The sequence below is a fragment of the Stereum hirsutum genome (genome assembly GCF_000264905.1).
Source record: "Stereum hirsutum FP-91666 SS1 unplaced genomic scaffold STEHIscaffold_13, whole genome shotgun sequence".
NCBI classification, from domain to species: Eukaryota; Fungi; Basidiomycota; class Agaricomycetes; order Russulales; family Stereaceae; genus Stereum; species Stereum hirsutum.
In genome coordinates, this window is record NW_006763143.1 from 155711 (window position 1) to 176419 (window position 20709).

A 20709-nucleotide genomic window follows, 5' to 3' on the forward strand; every position below is an offset into this window, starting at 1 on the left:
GACCGCTTACACTATAACTTTAGAACAAATAAACCGATTCCTTTGAGAATCGATATCTATCATACTGTATATTTCTAAATATTTGTCAAATAGACAGAACTCCCAAAATTGGCCTCCTTCATCTCGCTAAATCGTGTTGCCAATTTCCATTTTATATACTGACAGGAGATGAGGATGTCTCCAGACAAGATGATGCACAGACAGAAAGCAATTTGCGAGATGTGAGGAAGTGTGTCCAGGCGAGCAGAGAGCGAGTACTGATTGCCTCCAGGCAGATGGCGGTTGATCCGACAGAAACTCCCACAGGCAGAACATGACATGTGCAGAACAGCCTCCAAGCAAATATGGAGCTGGTGAGAATAGACTCCAGGCAATTGGCAACTTCTTTGAAAGTGCCTCCAGACAATGAGTGACTTGCTCGAAATCGCCTCCAGGCAAAGTGTAACTTGCTCCGCAATCGCCTCCAGGCAAAGTGCGACTTGTGGGAGAATGCCTCCAAGGAGAGATCAACTTGTGACGGATTGTCTCCAGGCAGATTGGAGCATATGCAAATAAATGAAATTGTTTTTTGGGTATTTACAAGATGTGTACAAAACGGCTGGAGGCATCCTTCAAAGGGGAGAGGACATGAATTGCCTGGAGGCGTGGCCGGATTCCTCCAGGCGTGGCCGGGTTCCTCCAGGCATGGCGGCGCCGGACTCGCCGGACGGGTTGGTCACAGTATGACAGCCGCCCTCACATTTCCACAGGACCTGTTACAGCGGTAGTGTGACCTTGCCTATATATTATTCAAAGAGGACATTTTCTTCCCTTACATTGCCTCTCAGGATGTCATCGTCGTGCTATGTGCCTAATATCAGGTGCGTCTCGTGCTTCGGTCTCGATAAGAATATTTGCCTTCGATATGTTTCTAGTTGGTTCTGCGTACCTGTGTCGATGCCTCTATGTCGGGCAAGAACCAAGAAGCTTCCTTGAATGACTTGTCTCATTGCCTGCTTATTTAATTTTTTGTTTTTCTGCCCCTAGAGGTGTTCAAATGCCTCACGCTCATCACCGTTCACCCACGTCTATTGATCGTGAGCGAGTAGAGGTGTGAGCTTCACCTGTATCTCTGACAACTTCTGGTGGGAAGAATTATTCGGCATCAGAAAACTAGTCAACGCGCCATGGGGTGCAATACACAAATTCTGCTTCCTTACGCCGAGGCAGCGCCAGTGTTAGTCTTCGTCCAATCAAATCTATGTCCTGCTTGGGAAACGCGCAGTAGAAGGCGATACCTTTGTGGCCCCTTCTTCTCAACTCTAAATTGAACGCGCGAAGACTTCAACACCATGATCATCTGATAGAGCCAAACGACAAAGTTCGCGGTGTTCGACGGAGTCGGAACATGGGCTCGTCCGAAAGTAAATTCCAAGGGGTACCGTTCTCCTCACCCTTGGAATGCAGCGTGTTTATTCTCTTGTGACTTGCGTTCTCGTTTGGTTTCTCACGTAGAGTCTGTTTATAGACGTGTCGATGTGAGATCTCGAGATGCTACCTCGAGTGCCACTCAGTCTCTCCGCTACGTCGTTTCTCATAAATGTCACCCTCGGAAATACAGGTGTATCGTTTGGAGATACTGGACGGTAGCGACGTTTGACATTTTTTTATCTGTCCGCTCTCATGACTCTTGTCTAGATGACAACACTAAGCAGGCGGTGAGCACACTTGTTGAAGCCTTCAAAGGCGGTACTAGTTCTACTCTTATAACCACTGAAATACCCGACTCATTGCTATTCGGCTTTCAGATTCTTTCGTAACAGTGTGCAGCGGAGGCGATGACGATTGCTTCGAGCGGTTGATAGATTCGATCTTTCTGGCAGCGTACAGAGGAGGGCAAATCTATGTTGCGAGCTACAAAGAGCACACATTTGCGGGCGTGGCCGCATGGTTTCCCCCGGGGCAAGGTCTGTTTCATACGTACGTCTTCAATCATCTCAGTGGAATAACATTACTTATCTTCTGCTACGGTGTATTCAAGACCTGATCAAGCCGTCGGGGGCTTCGATGACCTGGTTGCCGACTTCAGCCCTGAGTTGAGAGACTGGTGGATAAATTATGTACGTCAACGGTGCACGACTGGTACTCACCGTTCCTTCACTAATTTGCTTCCAGTTCCTCCCGAAATATAGCAATCAGACGACATCCGCTCTCGGAGAGGGAGTAAAGCTCGCGTCCTGGCATCTTCAGCTCATTGGCGTCTCTCCGGAGCATCAGAGGAAGGGCATCGGTAGCGCTCTAATTGACTTGATTAGTACCAAGGTCAGATATTGAATCACTCACTGTAAGCAGCCTACGAAAGCGGTCGGCTCATTCGTCCTACAGGCTAAAGCAGACGGGGTCTCCCTCTGTCTTGAAGTCGAGGAAGGTCCAAAGGTTAGCAGCTCACCTGTTCTAACGTAAGATATCAGCCATCCATGGATTCTCTTCCTTAGATATCTTTCTACGAGAAATGTGGTTTCGTTGTGAGGCCGCCTGCGGAAGAGTATATCAATCCAGTGAAGCCCCTGGTAATATATGTGATGGAGAAGCAGGCGTCGTAGATGTCTGATACATGTCGTATTGATCTAATGTAACTTTCAACATTGTATTCGGCGACACCTTGAATTATATGCTATCTCACCGTGTTGACCGGAGGATACCTATACTAGCAAGAACGGTCGAGTACGCAAAGACCAAGAGCAAGACTCAGTTGGTCGGCTACCTTACCTTGCGGGGCTTCAATAACCGGCACCTGCCGAAAGACTATAACGCGACACCAAAATTTCGTCTTCCTCTTCGCATTCTTTTCCATTTCTTCATCTTTTCTTTCTCTCTTCTCTCGTCGTATCATCTCTTCATCGTTTCATCTGTGCTCATCTCTTTGTTCATGAATAGCTCCGTCTTTGCGATTTCTCGATCATATCCCATCGTGTCTGATCTTCAAGTTAGCCGCCAAGCACCTTGCTCAACCGCTCTAGCCAATGACATACCTCTTCACTTCTCTGCCCAAATAGACACTGAGTAAACGAGACTTGACGTCGTTGAACGTCGAACATAGAGCAGCCATGGAGGACTCAGAAGCCCGTCCAGAACGTCACTATCGCCCTCCTATCTCTAGCGGCATCCTTCATGCGCACTGGAGGATAGTTGCCTCCGGACGTTCGATTTATCATGATTTTGACAGAAACCTGTGAGGGCCCGGGACACTCCTATGAGGGTTCCCCGGTCCAGTTGCGTATTTTTACGCAATTTTGAGGGCGAAGCCCTCCCGAAAATTTGCGTATTTTAAGCCCAGGAGCACCGAGGTCTCCCGAAAATTTGCGTATTATTGGTGTGAGCCCCCACATAACCTCAACTTTTACTTAACCTAACCTTAACTTCCCCTAACCTACACTAGCAACACGATAGAGACACAGAAGTTGGTCCTGATTAGGCTAGGTTAGGATAAGTTGAGGTTATGTAAGGCTATAAGGGTAAGATCGAGCTTGCCTCGCCACACAAAACCCGCCAATAGGCGCCCTACCCTTCCCGGAATTTGCGTATTTTAAGCCCTCGCCAGGCCAAAATTGCGTATTTTTACCTGTTTTTGAGGTTGCCCTTCGGGCAACCCTCATAGGAGTGTCCCGGGCCCTAACCTGTGCGATCGGTCTCCAGCGTACTTTACTGCGCACGCCTTCAACCCGCCTTGAACTGCACCACATCGACAGCTCGAACAGGCTTTTTTTGTTGCCACCGCCTGTGACGTCATGGATATTGCGCCTCTAAGCCTCCTTTCCTCCCCACCCCCGCCACCCTCGCGCTTGTTCAGAGGTGCTACGTTGTGTAACTGTTGGCCCCGGGGGTTGCTTTGACTGATCGGATCGACCACTGTGCCTGGAGCATTAGACGGCGGTGGTGAAAATTTCTCCTTATATAAGTAGGCCTCGGTAACATGCTCTCTGCACACTATTCCCGCCTCCACCACCAGGGCGTAAGCCCTCCAAGACATGCTCATTTGTCACCTGTTGATACTCCTCATCCCCGCACTCGCCTACGCCAGCACCTATGCACCATCACGACGTGTCCTTGCGCAATTGTTCTCCGATGTCACTTCGATATGCTACTCTACCTCCTGTCTGCTAGTCTCACTGTTCTTGGGTGGCCAATCTAGAGCAGACCACAGTCTCGTGATCAAACACGTCAATCTATTCTCACTTTCAATCGAAGGCTTTCGCGCCTCCTTTCCCTCTCTCGAATCACCATATGCTAAACACACCCACGCTTACCTCGTCGGCACCTCGATCTCCTTCGTCTCCCTCTCCCTCAAACTCCGCCGTCCATCTCGCTCAATGCCAACCTTCACAACCCTAATCCTTTCCAAATCCCGCCTCCAAACCACCCTCTGCGTCACATCCGTCAAATCCCTAACCGTCAACCTCCTTTTCTTTCCCGCCTACTTCTGCTTCTCCGCCGGGCCCTTCATCGACGCCACACTCGACACCCTCAAGCTTCGAGTATTTTCGAGCTCGAGGACGCCTTATCAGGTGAAAAGGCTGAGGGAGGCTTGTATTGGGAGCGCGTTATGGGGTGAGATATTGAGGGTTGCCGATTTCAAGACGAGTGTGGAGTTTGAGCCAGAGTACGTTACGAGGGATCCGGCGGAGCCGATCAAGCATATGTTGGGGGAGGGAATCGATAGTTCGATCTCGGTGGAACATGATCCGGACGAGGCATTCGAGTTTCCCTCTGCCGCTGCTAGGTCTTTCGCCACGCACTCAAAGGCTTTGTCGAATGGGGATGGGAATGAGCACGGGGCTGAGCTCCCGGAGAGAGATGATGTACTTGTGCATGGTGAGATCCATGGAATGATGGTGCACGACGGGAAAGGGAGGATGTACGCGTTTGGAGATATCTGTGCGGCGTTGAGGAGGACGTATGGGAGTGCGATTGCGGAGTGCGACAGGGGAAGTTTCGATATGGAGGCGCATGGGTGTACGTGGGTTAGGATTCCGGCGTATGTGCTTGGAGAGAGCAGGTTTGATGAGCAGCCATTCTGGAGGTACGTTCCCGTTATTTCCATCATAGGACAGCGTCGTACGCGCGCCTTAAGTTGAGAACCTCATGCTTTACGTTTTGGTGTATAGATATCTCCTCTCACTGTGGAAAGAGATCCCAACATTCGTACATAACGTCTTCAACGACCCATTGCTTTATGTGAATCTCCATGTCCCCAAGGCGGATATTCAGTTTGACGATTTTAGGGTTCGGGATGCGGAATTGGTTTCACAGATATTCGAACGTGGGGTCGGTCCATGGCTCGCTAATGAGCTCGGAGTGGAGGGTATGCCGACGCGGGGCACGGAGAGTGGCCAGGATAGACGATGACAATTAGACGAGGAATGAGAGAGGGTGAGACAAGAGGGCGGCGTAGTTCTCAATCTTCATTCGAACTCAGGGGTTTTAGGACACTCTATATTCACTTTTGTTTGAGACACTGACAGTGCTACGTTGTGACAACCCACTTTGTATTTCGTATCCTTTGTCTCCCCAGTGTGTATCATTTACCTGGATGGTTGTCCCCTAGAAAGTAGACCGTACCAATTAATATTACGGCTACGTTGATCGTGGCTCTGCATGAATGTGCTTTGAACGCACCCGTTCAGCCACACCCACCTCACATAACATCCTGAGTTCCGAGCACGTATGGTGGAGTTACAGTCATCTACGATTCCTCTTCGTACACGCTTCCCCGTCCACAACTGAAGCCATCGTACTGGACATGTATTCTGGTGGTTGACTCTTGCCACCGGCCTGATGGTCTAGTCGTATGATTCCTTCTTTGGGTTCAATCTGGCGTCCAATCCCATCACGGGGTTGCCTGCAGGATATTCCTGATTGGAGGAGGTCCGGGGTTCAATTCCCCGTCAGGCCCGTCAACTTTTCTACTCAGTTTTTTTTCCCTGATTCTGCAACCATCAATGCAAGACTTCAAGCTCTCCGGTGTACTGTGGTGGCGTGAACTGTCGGGAATTCGTCAGTGAGGTCTTAATGGACGTTTTGTATTCGTGAAGTTGCCATGCAGACTTTCTGTTGGATCAAGTACTTAACAGCGGCCATAAATTATACTACCGCAGAGGGTGAATCAACACTTCTGTATGCTCTTGGGAGATGGAGGGCAACAAATGTTTCGCTGGAATTCGAACATGTACAGTCCTGTCGATAAACACTGTCCGTGAGCCAATGGGTGGCGAGGCCACACCGTAACATCGTGCCAGTCGCGTGTGTCACGCGGAAATGTTCAGCGTGTCACCTTCAAGGTCACGTCACATCCCTTCCTCTTCCCTCCCGTCACCGTCCCTCCGCCAATCCCTTCACCATGGCAGTGAGCATCTTCCTCCACTACATTCTTCCACGGCGTGCTAAAGCTAAACGTATGTGAATAGAATTCAAGGCTTCAGGATGAAGACATTCTGAGCGACGTTGTCCCAAGTAACATCGTTTCGCGCCAAGTGAGCATTCCAGACCCTAGACTTTGCAAAAGCGCGTCTTACGCGTCGACATTATGCTTATACTCCGTGCCTTATGTGTGTAGGATACGCCGGGTGATGAACATGAAGTAGAGAGCGAAGGTGCCGAGGAAATCCCTGTCGAGGTGGACGAACTGGGGAGCGGGGACGTGCGTTGATCCTTTATTCATGCATCTCTGGTGTGTTAACGTATTTATCTTAGGAGTCCGAAGGTGGACCTTCTTCGCCCCAGACGGCTAAAACTAGAAGAGTATCAGAGAAGAAGCAGAAGAGAAGAGCGGCAGAGGGTGTGCTGCAGGAGAGGCGACACGAGATGGATAAAGCCAAGGTGCGTTCCCCGAGAACTTGGGCACGTATCGAGAGATGCTCAAATATGCTTTGTGTAGGTTGCGGACGCCGTCAAGCGGTATACCTATCTTCTTGGTCAGACGGATTTATTCAGGCATTTTGTGGACATGAAGGTACGTGTGTGGTCTTCATTCGTATAGCTCGCATGCTTAGTATCCTGGTTCAGCGTGCGCGCGACCCGGAGTACGCTGCCATGCTGGACGCTCAGCCAAAGCCCAAGGGAAGGGGGCGGAAGAAGACAGCGTGAGTAGCTTATCTTTGATGGGTTTCGGGTTTCATTCTAATACGCGCCACAGCGACAAGAATGCGCGTCATCGTAAGTCGGAGAAGGAAGAAGATGAGGAACTGCTCAAGGACGGCGAGATGGCTGTCGACGGAAATGATCAACCCTACGTTTTCGAGGAGTCACCGAGCTGTGAGCCACCTTCATCATGGTTATCAGTCTCATCGTCTAACCTGTCCATTCTAGTCATCAGCGGCACCATGCGTTCCTATCAAGTCCAAGGCCTGAACTGGATGGTGTCACTCCACCACAACGGTCTCAATGGTATCCTCGCGGATGAGATGGTAAGCTTCCTCGTTCCTTGCACGTCCTCCTACTATCCTAACATCCACATAGGGTCTCGGCAAAACGCTTCAAACCATCTCTTTCCTCGCCTACCTGAAACACCAAACAAACACCCCCGGCCCCCATCTCATCGTCGTCCCCAAATCGACTCTCCAAAACTGGGCCCGCGAGTTTAGCCAATGGACTCCAGACGTCAGCACCGTCGTTCTCTCCGGCTCGAAGGAAGAGCGCGCGGAGCTCATCGCCACTCGTCTCATCACGCAAGACTTCGACGTCTGCATCACTTCGTACGAAATTTGTCTCATCGAGAAATCGGCGTTGAAGAAGTTCAGTTTCGAGTATATCGTGATCGACGAGGCGCACAGGATCAAGAACGTCGACTCTATTCTTTCGCAGATCGTTAGGTCGTTCATCTCGAGGGGAAGGTTGTTGATCACTGGCACGCCGTTGCAGAACAACTTGAAGGAGCTGTTCGCGCTGCTCAACTTTATCTGCCCGGAGATCTTCTCCGACTATGGTGATTTGGAAAGCTTCCTGCATAAGGACGAGGAGGCGGGGGATGCGGATGAAGAGAAGAGTAAGAAGGTGGTTGAGGCGTTGCATATGATCCTTAGGCCGTTTTTGCTCAGACGTGTTAAGAGTGATGTGGAGAAGAACCTCCTTCCAAGTGAGTCATTATCTTCCACGTCTTTCTTTCGGATAATTCTGACTAGTGCGTGGTGGCCAACAGAGAAGGAGATCAATATTTACGTCGGCCTGTCCGATATGCAGCGCAAGTGGTACCGTTCGGTCTTGGAGAAGGATATCGACGCTGTGAACGGATTGACTGGGAAGAAGGAGGGTAAGACGCGGCTCATGAACATGGTCATGCAGCTGCGTAAGGTTACCTGTCATCCCTACCTCTTCGATGGAGCCGTACGTATCGACCATATTTCGAACTCTTTCGGAGGACTCACTGACATGTGGCGGTGGCGTGCATATAGGAGCCTGGCCCACCCTACACCACGGACGAGCATCTCGTTCAGAACTGCGGAAAGATGGTCATCCTGGATAAACTCCTGAAGTCGATGAAGGAGAAGGGTTCTCGTGTGCTCATCTTCAGTCAGATGAGTCGTATGCTCGATATCATGGAGGATTATTGTCTGTTCCGCCAATACAGTACGTCGGTCTGCTCTCCTTCATCATGGGAACACTTTTACTGACGTGCTATGTTTCGATAGAGTACTGCCGTATTGACGGAAGCACCGCTCACGAAGACCGTATCGTTGCTATCGACGAGTATAATAAGCCTGGCAGCGAGAAGTTCATTTTCTTGCTCACCACTCGTGCTGGTGGCTTGGGCATCAACTTGACCTCCGCCGATGTCGTCGTCTTGTATGACAGCGATTGGTACGCTATCGTCATTTTCCTGTCATCCATGTTGCCGATGGTTTGAGACGCTGACGTTGCCGTGTCCTACAGGAACCCGCAAGCCGATCTCCAAGCTATGGACCGCGCGCATCGTATCGGGCAGACGAAGCAGGTGTACGTGTTTAGGTTCATCACTGAGGAGAGCGTGGAGGAGCGGATGTTGGAGCGGGCGGCGCAGAAGTTGAGGTTAGACCAGTTGGTCATCCAGCAGGGGAGACAGACGCAGAGCAAAGGTGTGTTTTTCTACACACGATTTGTACACTTCAAGGCTGACGAAATGTTAGCTGCCAACAAGGAGGAACTGATGGAGATGATCACGCATGGCGCTGAGAAGATCGTGAATGCTACGGACTCGTACGTTCATCCTCCCCCTTCGTCAGCGACCTGACCCAACAATCTAACCCGTACCATCGCAGCATCTTGATCGACGACGACATCGACGCCATCATCCACCGTGGCGAAGAACGCACCGCTGAACTGAACTCCAAATACGAAGGTCTCAACCTCGAAGATCTGTCCAACTTCAAATCCGAAAACACTGTCCAGCAATGGGAGGGCGAGGACTTCAGACCGGGCCAGCGCAAGGCGCTGACGCTCAACCCGTTGGCGCTGTCGAAGCGCGAGAGGAAGCTGAATTATTCGGTGGATAATTATTTCAAGGATGCTATGAGGGCGGGGCCGAGTAAGACGGAGAAGGCACCAAAGGTACCGAGGGCGCCGAAGCAGATTCAAATGTGGGTGTTTTCTCCTGTGTGATCGTGGCGTTAGGTCATTGGTACTTATATGTCGTTTGCAGGCAAGACTTCCAGTTCTTCCCACCACGGCTGGCCGAGTTGCAGGAGAGGGAGTTGGCCGCTCACAAGGTACGCCACCTAGGATGTTTCGATTTGTAGATGCATAGTTTGCTCATCGTTGGATGTGTCATAGCGCGCCAATGGCATTGCCGCCACACTTCGTGAACCGCAGGGTGAGGAGGATACGCCCGAAAAGCTGGAGGCGGAACGGCAGGCTGCCCAAGTCTTCATTGACCAAGGTTCGTACCATCCATTCAACTGCGTTGATCTAATGACTAACGTTACTGTTCTTCCGGACGATGTTCCGCTATGTAGCTGAGCCCCTGGATGATGACGAGCAGGAGGAGAAGGACAGATTGATCGCGGAAGGATTTGAGGATTGGAGCAGACGTGACTTCCAGCAGTTTGTCAGGGGACTGGAGACTTATGGATGGTTCGTCTGTTCGACTCTTTTCTCCGTCGTGGTGGCCGATTCTGAGATATATGTCTGGGTATTTAGGACCGAGGATCTCGCTTTGCTCGCTTCTGAGATCCAGGACAAGTCTGAGGATGACATCAAGGCGTACTACCCCGTCTTTAAGCAGAAATGGCAGACTCTGTCTGGTGAGACTTGCACTCGTACTTGGCAAATTTCGAACACTGCTCATTTTGTTCATGATGAACCACAGAATACCCTCGAATCTCAGCACGTATCGCCGAGGGCGAAGCGAAGCGCAACAAACGCTCCAACCTCGAGTCCCTCCTCTCCAAGAAGATCAACTCCGTTCGCTACCCCATGCAAGAGCTCGAACTCAACTACCCCACCACAAAAGGCAAAGTCTACTCCGAAGAAGAGGACCGGTATCTCCTCTGCCGACTCAACCACTACGGGATGGGCGTGGACGACGTTTACGAAAGGATTAAGAAGGACATCACGGAGTTCCCGGTGTTCAGGTTCGATTGGTTCTTCAAGAGCCGGTCGCCGTTGGAGTTGCAGAGGAGATGTAATACGCTGTTGGGCATGATTGAGAAGGAAGCGGAAGCTAGACAGGAAGAGATGAAGAGCAAGGGGACGGCGTCCAGAGGAAAGGTTCGTCACCGTTTTCTTCTTCCCCGCCGGTTTGTCTGGCTAACTAGATCTTCCGCTTGTGGCATAGAAACGAGGAGCGGATGACACAGTGAAGGTAGAGGCCTCGAGAGACTCGACGCCTGCAAATGGGACGGGTACGCCTTCAGGGTCGGCTCAGCCATCCAAGCGTCCGTACAAGAAGAAGAAGACATAGATTCTTCCAGTTGGACGGTCGATCCTCTAGTTATGTCCTGTTTCTATCGCACTTGTTGCATTTGCACTGTCGTATCTTTTCTAGACCTGTTTTGTACCGTTAATTTGTTCTCTCGCCAATTCATCCTTATTCGTGTCTCGTGATGTTTAGCGTCGGTGACGCTGCTGACTTCGGTGGGATCACCCTCTCCCTGGGATAGGTTTGACAGCGATTTAAGCATCTCGTATTTGCCCGTAGACGCTCTTCATTACTCCCGATAGGTCGAAGACGACATGCATTGCGTGCTAAACAGCGGTACGGACTGGATCCGAATTCGAGCCTGCCGGAATGAATCTCAAACCAGATCGCCGTAGGAACTTGACATTAGAAGATTTTACCCGGTGTTATGAATATTCGGGCCAATCAACTGCTCCTTGATACCTGGTTGCACCAATCCTGGTCAGTACCTCATGGTCGGTTCCGTTGGCCCTGCATTGCTTATAGGCCGGAGTGCACTCTGCCATGCAGGCTCATTGGTGGAATAAAGTTTGAATTCAGGACTTCCATGCGGCATTAGTTGCGAAGACGTTCGTCGTGGTTTCAGACACACATACACACAGCTGGCGAAATTCATACTTCGACCAGCGCTCCATCTCTGACCCGACAGTGCCTTACTAGAGCATCATCGTGACGGGAAGGAATACCGAGCGACTTTATTTCGCTCTTTGGAGAAGTTGTTCTAGTCCATCATCGCATGATATCGCTGCGGGGACCTTGTTCCCCATAGTGGAATCCGTGTAAGTGCCTAACATGACGGCGGTCAGGAAGCGTCCCGAAGAGAAGCCGATCGCACTATTTCATCACTGAAATGTCGAGGAATAACAGTTCTGCATCTCCACTTGGCGGAGAGGTTGATATTTAGCAAGCCCGCCATCAGCCATTACCAATGCGCGCGTTGCTCCCTCGTCCTCCTCTTTCTGGTCTTTTATCCATCACTACAACGCGTACTGGTAAAGGCTTTTGGTGACAGTCTTTCTACCGACTTTGCGCAGGTCATGACGGCCACGGAGGGGGTGAAGCAGTCCGTTGGCGCCATACTTTTAGGATGCCTGATATCGTGCGCGTACGTAGCAATATTCTTGTCATCCTTTCACTCTTTTCATCACATCTCTCTCCTTGCGCAGCCTTTCCGGAATTGTCGCTACAGAGACGTTCATGTACTTCCGCTTGTACCGTAAGGATCGTCTCACAATAAAAGCGGTGGTATGTCCGTCGATGTTCCTCTCCATTGCACTCTCAGGAACGTACTTATCTTTCCTCACACAGGTTGTCCTTGTCTGGTATGCCCTGGTGACTTCGATCTTGTGGAGGCACTGATAACGTTTGCAGGACGTTGGACGCTGTGCATACTGTTCTTGCATGCGATGGACTATGGGACTCGCTCATTCTGAACTATGGCAACCCGGAAATGGTCGACTTCATCCCTAGGTGAGGATTCTTCCTTGACCCTGCCGGGTCCCGGCCCTTTTCGCTGACTGCTTGGCATATGTGGCCTGTGCAGAGGAATAGGCGTGAGCATGATGTTATCTGTGTTGCTGTATACGCTGACATGGATGGAACAGTTGACGGTTGCGTTCACTGCCATCGTAACGTTCATCGTGCACCTGTGAGTAAATCGATCACGTCCTATCTCTGGTCGAAATATGAAAAATAATCTGGTGTATTCCTCGTCTGAAGGTTCTTTTCTTGGAGACTGTTCAAATGTGAGTCTCCGTACACCAAATCTCAACTCGCTATCTGGACCGGCTACCAGCATGTAGTCATCGACAGTGAGCAAAGGAAACTGGTTCCTTGCCACCCCTCTTGTCAGTCTTAATCCTACCCTCCCATTAACCATATAGACTGATATATTTCCACAGGCTTTACTGGCACTGGCACGGCTAGGTGAGCATCGAGCTCGAAACTCGTGTTCTTTTTGTTAGTAGACCAACGCCTTCGTCCTTGTAGTGGCTGCTCTAGGTACGAATCTCTGTTGAAGCCATCTGGAATCATATTGACATCACGATTTCCGTGAAGTATCTACGAGCGAAATGTATGTTTTTCCATCGATATAACACAACAAAAGTTTGCTCACCCTGGTGTTGTCCTCTTTGTTGGCCAGGCTCCGCGTGAAAAGCTTCTCCGCGTTCGCGCATAATCTCGGGGTACGTCTCTCCCATGCCTTGACAGTCCTCGCTCTGAGATTTCCGGTTCCCTTCGCATACGAAGTGGTGCTTTACTTTAGGGCTATCAATATCCTGCGCTGTCGACGTCCTCATAGTCCTCTCGATGTGCTTCTACCTTCGGACAAGTAGGACCGGATTCAAGACGTACGTTCTTTATGACTTTTGCAAGAAGACATTGATACAATCCCATTCCTATCCTCTGTCTGGCGACGGCGACTAGGGTGGATCACATCATTGATATGATCATGCTGTATACGTTCAACAATGGCTCGATCACCTGGTAAGCCATCCACCTATCTTGTCCCATGTACAAGCGGTTCAATGCGTTGGTATTTTCATTCACAGTGTTGCCACAGTCCTGTCTCTCATCTTCGTGCGTTTCTACTGCTCAATTTGGACCGAGGAGATTTGGAATGAGCACTTCTAATTCATACTACCACTCAGTGGTTGACAATGCCCGACAATCTCATCTTCTTTGGCCTGCATTTCACGATCACGAAACGTACGTCTCCCCCTTACCGCGTTTGATCGTACTCAGGACTCAATGTACTCCAAGGCTAACCCTTCTTTATTGACGGATAGTATACGCTATCTCACTGCTCTCGACGTGCGTTTCTAGTTATCCCCCTCTCGCGCTGACGCTCATGGTAAAACTGTGGCATCGTCGCCGAATATGCATCAGGCTCAACACTCGAAAGTCCCTTCTTGAATGGTCCCATCCTTCCACAGGCGACAATCATGAGATCTCTTTACCTATTCGATTCCCGGGATCGATTGGTAGCAGGGCAGACAGGACTAGGTTTGAAGAGGTACGTCCCGCCCTATCTCGTCTTCGCCTTTTCTTCACCTCACGCTATAATCCATATCATCCACACCCAAATCTCGGCGTTCTCTCTATCGACGCGCTGCAGTCGCTACGGCTCGACGATCCTACCGCTACACATGTCTCCATCAACGTAGAGAAGACGATTCAGTACGATATCTCGGATGCTAGGGACGTCGACGCAGAAGCTGGAGATCCTTCAGAGCCCCGTGTATCCATTACCACGAATGCGTCGACATCTAGGTCTGGTTTTAGGCCGGACAAAGCACGAGCCTCTGTCTGACTATCAGTCTTTTGTATACGTGCACGGGCCGCATTTGTACCTCTTTATTTCTATGTCCGTTATCTCGTTTTTTGATAAATGATTTCCTGACCTTTTCACTCGCTGAGTAGTGCTTTGGCACTTCATGGCATTACAATGACTTTACGACACTCAATATAGTAGGCAGTTGAGCATGTCGTTAAACAGTATGAGGCGATCAATGGGACCGTACACAATTCAAGACGAGACATAAGGTTGCTGAGCGCAAGGTATTTGATGCAATAATCAGTGCCAATAGGAGATGAAGATTCGTAGGTAAACTCGGCTCGGAACGGTCGATTGGGATGTAGAATGTGGCGGTGGTATCAGCATAGTAGGTACTTACCGTAGAAGGACGGGCAATTGGGCTGAGAGGCGTTCAATCCGCCTCGAACTACGAGACCATGGAGGAATAGATTCCTGCACGGTCAAGTAGCTCAGCGACCTCGACATCTGTGCACAGATACAAAATTGCGAGATTGAATGAAAAGATCGAGAGCTATTGCTGTGTCGGAGCGACGTACGATCCTCAGTATGCTGCATCCTCGACGCAAATGAACACTCCAACCCCGGCCCAAGAATGAATTCTCCACCCAGTTGGGAGAAATTTCCCTGCTTTCCGATGTGCGACGGGTTGTGGAGTGCGCGCTGGTCATACACCAACGATATAATCAGCTTACTGTTCTTTGAGTTGACTCGCGCAGGAAAGGAAGGAGTGTTGACGGAAAGAAATATGTAGAGGAAGAATAATAAGAAGATTAAGCTCACCCAAATACTACCGACCGTAGTCTCCCAAGTTGACTGCGTCAGGTAACTCCTCTTTTTCTCCCTCGATGGCGTCTGCTTTAGGTTCTCGATCGTCATACCGAGCGCGTGGTACAATGCCCTGTCGGGATCGGCGTACATCTCGCCTTTGAAGTTCGTGACATCTAAGAGAAGAAACAGCAACCAATGATTGAGGACGTATGTGCTCCGTACTTGATGGGAGAATGAATGAAAGTAGTATGGATGATATGTACGTCGATGACGCCGACGCACTTACCCTTGTAATTCCCTATGAGCTTCCACTCTCCGCAACCTATGACTACCACCTTCGCATTCGCAGCTTGGAGACCTTCTGGAGTTGTGGCCGATTCAAGTTGACTGGTATATTGCTGGTGTCGTTGCAAGAGTAGCCATGTAACCGGTCAGCCTTCAGAACAATATAACGGATTGACCAATTACTCCAGCAAACTCACCTGACAGCTCTACGAACAAACCGTACGTCAGACCAAATAAACAGGGGATACGCCACTGGACAAGGTTCGTGTCAAACATAACGTTCGTTGTATTAATGCATGTATAAAGGGCTCCAGCGATGGCCAAGTGACTTACCCCGCAAAAGAAATGACCTACAACACCCAACCCCATAAGTAGATTCTTGATGTACCACGGAGAGTATACTTATACGTACGAATAAACACAACCACCGTCCTGTGTTCCTCAAATATACTCTCAAACGAGACTTCCTTCCCTTCCTCGCTCCATAGCTCCACTTTCGCGGCTTTACTCAACATCTCAGGACTGGGGATTTCTTTCGAGTTTAAGTTGCCAGTCATGGTTGTCCGAGTGGTCCTTTCGGGCGTAAATCTGGAGATGAGTTGGCGGGGGTGAGAGGGACGACGGTGACGACGGTGACGATGACGACGGTGATGGATGGTGATTGCTCGATGGTGGTGGCGGTAAGAGGAAGTGAGTAGTTTAGCAGTGGAATGACCGTCCGTGGATCCTGCTGGGAATGTTCAACCCAACTGAGCCATGCTGCCGGGTTAGGGGTTTTCCCCACACTTGGATTAGGTGGCGTAGTGTGTGGCCTCTACCCATCGACACGGCCACTGAGACAACAAGAGAGGTATCACGGTTTTCAGTTCAGATACTCTACCCTCCAAGAGTAGTCTGGTTATAGAATTGGTGCCATAGAAACCTCCTCGTTGGGGAAAACACATAATAAACGTAAATGACTTGTGCGAACTTGAAGTAAGACGTGCACCCGATAAACCCTCATTGATGAGCTATCAAGCCCAATAAATAATGCCGGCTGCCCCCATCAGACTAGTAGCCTCAGTATTTGAGGTCGGACACAGGATATACGTCAGCATCGGACCTGGATGACTATTGAAAAGCGAACAGTGAAGGGCATAGCATGCACACCTTTATAACCCCTCATAAGATTAGACTCGCCACAGCCCACGACCACGATCTTCTTGTTAGCAGCTTGAAGAAACATGGGCTGGATAACTGCGAGTCGGGATATGTATTGCTGCTCAAGTATCGAGGGTGTGGGTAGGCTTCCAATATGGACGTGTTAGCGAAGTGGAGAGGAGGAGAGGACGAACGTGACAGAGCTATATGTGCATGTTCATAAGGATGAGAATGTACTCTAGAGTGAGCGGTTTCATCCACAATGCGCATTAACGACAACCACGGAGCACACTCACACCACAGAAGAAATGACCTGCAACACAAGGAAAGACATCAAACCTCGGTCGAGCCTCCAAAAGTACAGAAACAACGCACGAATGAATAAGAACAACGATAGTTTTGTCCTTCTCATATATACTCCCAAAAAGAACCTTCTTTTCGTCTTCGACCCAGGCTTCAACTTTCGCGCTCTTTTCCAGAATTTGAGGGCTGGGGAGCTTGGAGAGCGGGGGAAGGGCCATGATCGTTAATATAGATGATAGTGTTCTCAAGTCCGGGCCTAGTGGATCTTGGGTAGGTTGGGATGTGTTTTGTTGTGTTGCTGGAAACGTATTAGATGGAGATTAAGCAGCGAGACGACGAGGCGAGTGATTCGATGGTGGTGGTGGTGGTGGTGGTGGTGGTGGTGGTGATGGTGGGGACTTTCGTCGTGGTGTCAGTGAGAAGAACAAGGGTATGGAACGTAACGAAACCGACGCCAATCCTCTTATTTAAAATGCGATCTTCTCCATCGGTGATGGTACGGAGGCATGAAGCTAGCTAGGTGGTTAGAAGACTATGTTCTGGTCGTTTTTTGGCTGATAAGAAGAGGAAGATCGAAGGTTAGAAGCGGTCGCGGATGAGGACCATGGAACGAGGTTAGGAGTCATGGCTATTAGAGTGTGGTATTGAGGACCGTTAAGCGTGAACGGTTGTGATTTCTCGTAGAAAATCCGTAGATGTATTGCGAAAAATGAATTGTCTGCGTTGACGAAGGAGCAGGAGCCCGACGACGGAAGCAAAGGTGCGCCAAAGGGTCGGGTTAGGGGCTTTGCACGAGTTGGGTGGCGTGTGTGGCGTTGGTTATCCACCAGTTGAGATCTCAATTCACGTCTTCAAAGGCCCCCCGCTCGGGAGCTACACGTATCACATCGTGAAAAGAAGTACAAAATATTCCATGAAAAAATACAGCGCCTCAGATCATTGACCCTTCTTCGCTCTCTCCTCAGCGACCCAATGCTGCTTCTTCTCCAGATCTATCATGATATCCGTCAGCCGGTCCAGAAAACTACACTGATTTCCGGACGACAATAGTGACATACCATGAGCCCACATTGCCGCTCCGATTCTATTCGAAACGGAAAAGATCAGTCCGATGAAGGGGATGGCCTCCATCACCGCCGCTGCGAATCCGAAGGCTGTTTATCGAAAGTTGTCAGTCAAAACATGACAAACATCAAAAGGCAAATGGTACGAAGAAGATGGGCGGGGCTGAGTCGGATAGATATACGAAAGTCATAGATGAGCGCACCGTAATAATCATATTGATGTTCCGCCACGAAGACGGCGATTTGCTCTCGCGTCATGTTCTTCGCTGCGAAGTACTACGTCCGAAACCATGACATATTTGTGAGACTAGGGAGGAACCGTTAGAATGCAGAAAACAACGTACCGGCCTGTGAAGATACCGTGCGGTGTCGAGGGCTTTGAAGCCTGCGCGGATAAATATCCCCACGAGAGGGACAGCATGCAAAGGGAAAAGAATCACTAGATTCGACATGTAAGGACGAGTAAGGCATGTAGACAGCCACAAATTCGCTACAGTAGCACGACTACTCACCTTGCTTAACAGCATACCCTAAAACCCACCCCTTCGCGCCCTCCAACCCGGCCCACTTCCCTACATTCACCTTCGGCGGGACCTCCCATTCCTCGACGTAAGGTTTCCAGAACTCAGCGCCTTTGCCACGCGAGGCGACGGTCTGGTTCCAGGCGCGTTCGCGGGCGATGCGGAGGTTGCGGGAGAGGAAGAAGGTGAGGATGAAGGTGAGTTGCGTGGAGAGGAGGACGAGGGTCGAGTCTGTGTTTGCGAAGAGCGAAGAAAGTGGTCAGTGACAGGACAATGGTCACAATTGAAAGCAGAAGAAAGAGGGATAGACGGACATGTGGTGACGTCGAAGGGGAGTTTGTATCCGAAGAGGGTGTCGTCCGAGAGACCAGCGAACCTCGAAGAGCTAGCGAACATGAATTGAGTACATCAGCATCCCACGACCTGAAGTAATTATATTTTCCACTCACTTCGACATGAACAACTTTACAAACTTCCTCTGTATTTTGAACGTAAACAGCGCCTACAAAATTCAACCATTCACAGCACACGACCACGTCAGCCCCTGTCCCCTCCCGTCAGACAAGATACTCACCCAGCCCAACCCAACTGCGCCCCCTCTTACAACCCCATGCTTACACTTATTCCAAATCGGACCCCTCAAACTCCCATCGCTGATCAGCCTATACGCACCAACGACGACATACGAAGGCGGGAACTCGAGCCTCATCGTCGCGCGCTCGAGTTGAGGCGGGACATGGTCTATCGGGATAGTCGAGCTCTTCTCGATTCTGGAGACGAGTTTTGAGGTCTGAGATTTTTGTGAGGTGTGCAGATAATAAGGGTCTGCTTCTTTCTCTGATGATGAGTAGGGAGGCGGCGGAGAGGACATGGTCGTTGCTGGTCGTTGTGGCACAGCTTGAGCGCTTCTTGTTCGTGTTGCTGTCTAACGGGCGCTTAAGGGTGATGCAGTGAGACCCTAACCCCAAGGCGTGGTTTCAATTGAACTCGAACGAGCTTCCGCGCTTCCCATTCTATTCCCCACACAACCCGAGCTTCCCACACCAACCGCAATGGAGACACCAGAACGACCCACCATCGCTACCCAACCACTTCTCTCTTGTTCCTTCTCTCCCACTAGCATCACCTTCGTCGTTTTCATCGCAGACAGTCATGGCCACTGTCGCTTCGCATACCGAAATACCCAGCACCGAAAAGCTGACTGAGATTAGTAAGATCGAGGTATGGGACGAGAAAGGGAAGAAAGTGGAGTTTGGGTCCGTTTATGAGAATGAGAAGACGATCGTGATTTTTATTCGTGCGTTTTTTCTGGTCTGTCAGAGGTGCGACGATACTCATGTTGTTGCGATAGGTCATTTCTTATGCGGCGTAAGCACGTTCGTTATCTTGTGAAGGATGATGTGCTCAATTTACGATGCACTTTTATCCAGCTCTGTCAGGTCAGTTCATCGCCGTGTACTCCGTACCCGTTTCTCAGAGTTGACAGCATGGTCCTGTAGCAATACACTGCTCAAGTAGCCACTGTCAAGCCCGAGGCACTCCAAGCAGCAAACACGAAGATCGCCATCGTCGGCTGTGGCGACTGGAAGATGATCCAGGACTACAAATGTTCGTCTTCGTCCTTCCCCTTTCCTTAACGTCGCATTAATCTCACACCCCTCCCTTTCCGCAATCCAGCAACGACCGCATTCAAAGGTTCCATGTACGCCGACCCAGACCGTAAACTCTACCACTCCCTCTCAATGATGGACAGCCTCAAAGCGACTCCCGCCGGCGAGAAAAAGAAGAGCTACCTCGACATGAGTCTTTTCGGGCTCGTCACCAATGGGTTCAAGGTCCGTCCCCGTGCCCTTTTCAGTTCTCTACGGTTTTCATTTCACGGAGATGTCTTCTCACATGTTGTCGTGGTTCTGTGGGTTTACAGCGCGGTCTCCGTCACCCCTCCCATATTGGTAAACAAGGAAATATGTCTCAGCTCGGCGGGGAGTTTATTTTTGGACCGGGGAATACGTGCGCGTACGCGTCGAGGATGAGACATACTGAGGACCGTGCGTGTTCCCCTTTTTGCCCTGTGATTTACTTCTTATATCGTCTGTGACCCTGACGAACACCCTTCGTCCTGTCGCGTGAATGGATTGGTTGATGGAATATAGATGTGGAAGTGGAGGAGTTGATGAAACAGGCGGGGGTTGCGTTTCCTTGAGAAGGGTGGATAGGGGCTTTAGGTTGGTGGCGTGTGGCGTGTGGCGTGCGGCGTGCGACCGTGGTTTGAGTCCATTCTCCTGTTTGCTTCCAGAAATTCATACACACGTCCTCAGAATTTATCCTTTTATTTTCTTATTTGCTTTTGCGGGATATGCATTGTAAGATGCTCGAAATGTAGCCTACATTTTATGTGGGTGT

The 20709-nt window shown here is 50.1% G+C and overlaps 7 protein-coding genes and 1 non-coding gene across 8 annotated transcripts; 6 read left to right on the forward strand and 2 right to left on the reverse strand.

The window, feature by feature from the left end:
* Positions 1–1579: 1579 nt before the first annotated feature.
* Positions 1580–2582, forward strand: STEHIDRAFT_159806 (uncharacterized protein; the record flags this gene model as incomplete). The annotated part of the gene is made up of 7 exons (XM_007307298.1): positions 1580–1625; positions 1678–1728; positions 1803–1959; positions 2021–2099; positions 2155–2301; positions 2365–2415; positions 2475–2582. The coding sequence occupies 7 exons, from the start codon at positions 1580–1582 to the stop codon at positions 2580–2582; spliced, it is 639 nt and encodes a 212-aa protein (XP_007307360.1).
* Positions 2583–4007: 1425 nt separating this feature from the next.
* On the forward strand, positions 4008–5385 carry STEHIDRAFT_170543 (uncharacterized protein; the record flags this gene model as incomplete). Its single annotated transcript, XM_007307299.1, has 2 exons — positions 4008–5059; positions 5145–5385. The coding sequence occupies 2 exons, from the start codon at positions 4008–4010 to the stop codon at positions 5383–5385; spliced, it is 1293 nt and encodes a 430-aa protein (XP_007307361.1).
* A 423-nt stretch (positions 5386–5808) lies between these two features.
* STEHIDRAFT_t217 lies at positions 5809–5932 on the forward strand. Its single transcript has one exon. It is a non-coding gene; the product is annotated as a tRNA-Pro (tRNA).
* Positions 5933–6345: 413 nt separating this feature from the next.
* Positions 6346–11050, forward strand: STEHIDRAFT_101315 (uncharacterized protein). Its single transcript, XM_007307300.1, has 21 exons — positions 6346–6382; positions 6444–6509; positions 6593–6676; positions 6730–6855; positions 6914–6988; positions 7042–7118; positions 7172–7290; positions 7345–7442; positions 7495–8110; positions 8174–8358; positions 8427–8601; positions 8664–8832; positions 8905–9086; positions 9138–9207; positions 9270–9587; positions 9650–9716; positions 9781–9886; positions 9963–10080; positions 10147–10250; positions 10316–10716; positions 10784–11050. Exons 1-21 carry the CDS (start codon positions 6377–6379, stop codon positions 10907–10909), a joined length of 3288 nt encoding a protein of 1095 aa, XP_007307362.1. The 5' UTR covers positions 6346–6376; the 3' UTR covers positions 10910–11050.
* Positions 11051–11935: 885 nt separating this feature from the next.
* Positions 11936–14322, forward strand: STEHIDRAFT_170545 (uncharacterized protein). The gene is made up of 19 exons (XM_007307301.1): positions 11936–12011; positions 12073–12151; positions 12215–12228; positions 12278–12376; positions 12450–12459; positions 12511–12554; positions 12626–12651; positions 12719–12753; positions 12808–12832; positions 12896–12907; positions 12965–12980; positions 13050–13092; positions 13157–13257; positions 13334–13393; positions 13459–13486; positions 13558–13615; positions 13696–13720; positions 13796–13922; positions 14025–14322. Exons 1-19 carry the CDS (start codon positions 11944–11946, stop codon positions 14217–14219), a joined length of 1065 nt encoding a protein of 354 aa, XP_007307363.1. The 5' UTR covers positions 11936–11943; the 3' UTR covers positions 14220–14322.
* Positions 14323–14579: 257 nt separating this feature from the next.
* On the reverse strand, positions 14580–16126 carry STEHIDRAFT_101316 (uncharacterized protein; the record flags this gene model as incomplete). Its single annotated transcript, XM_007307302.1, has 5 exons — positions 15691–16126; positions 15612–15628; positions 15280–15391; positions 15006–15166; positions 14580–14885 (listed from the first exon to the last, which is right to left on the reverse strand). The coding sequence occupies exons 1-5, from the start codon at positions 15833–15835 to the stop codon at positions 14580–14582; spliced, it is 741 nt and encodes a 246-aa protein (XP_007307364.1). The 5' UTR covers positions 15836–16126.
* Positions 16127–17538: 1412 nt separating this feature from the next.
* Positions 17539–19192, reverse strand: STEHIDRAFT_148816 (uncharacterized protein). Its single transcript, XM_007307303.1, has 8 exons — positions 18881–19192; positions 18756–18808; positions 18621–18691; positions 18298–18537; positions 18130–18224; positions 17989–18061; positions 17780–17875; positions 17539–17713 (listed from the first exon to the last, which is right to left on the reverse strand). The coding sequence occupies exons 1-8, from the start codon at positions 19175–19177 to the stop codon at positions 17658–17660; spliced, it is 981 nt and encodes a 326-aa protein (XP_007307365.1). The 5' UTR covers positions 19178–19192; the 3' UTR covers positions 17539–17657.
* Positions 19193–19358: 166 nt separating this feature from the next.
* Positions 19359–20509, forward strand: STEHIDRAFT_133179 (uncharacterized protein; the record flags this gene model as incomplete). Its single annotated transcript, XM_007307304.1, has 6 exons — positions 19359–19385; positions 19453–19603; positions 19825–19914; positions 19984–20141; positions 20231–20354; positions 20460–20509. 6 exons carry the CDS (start codon positions 19359–19361, stop codon positions 20507–20509), a joined length of 600 nt encoding a protein of 199 aa, XP_007307366.1.
* Between the last annotated feature and the right edge of the window lie 200 nt (positions 20510–20709).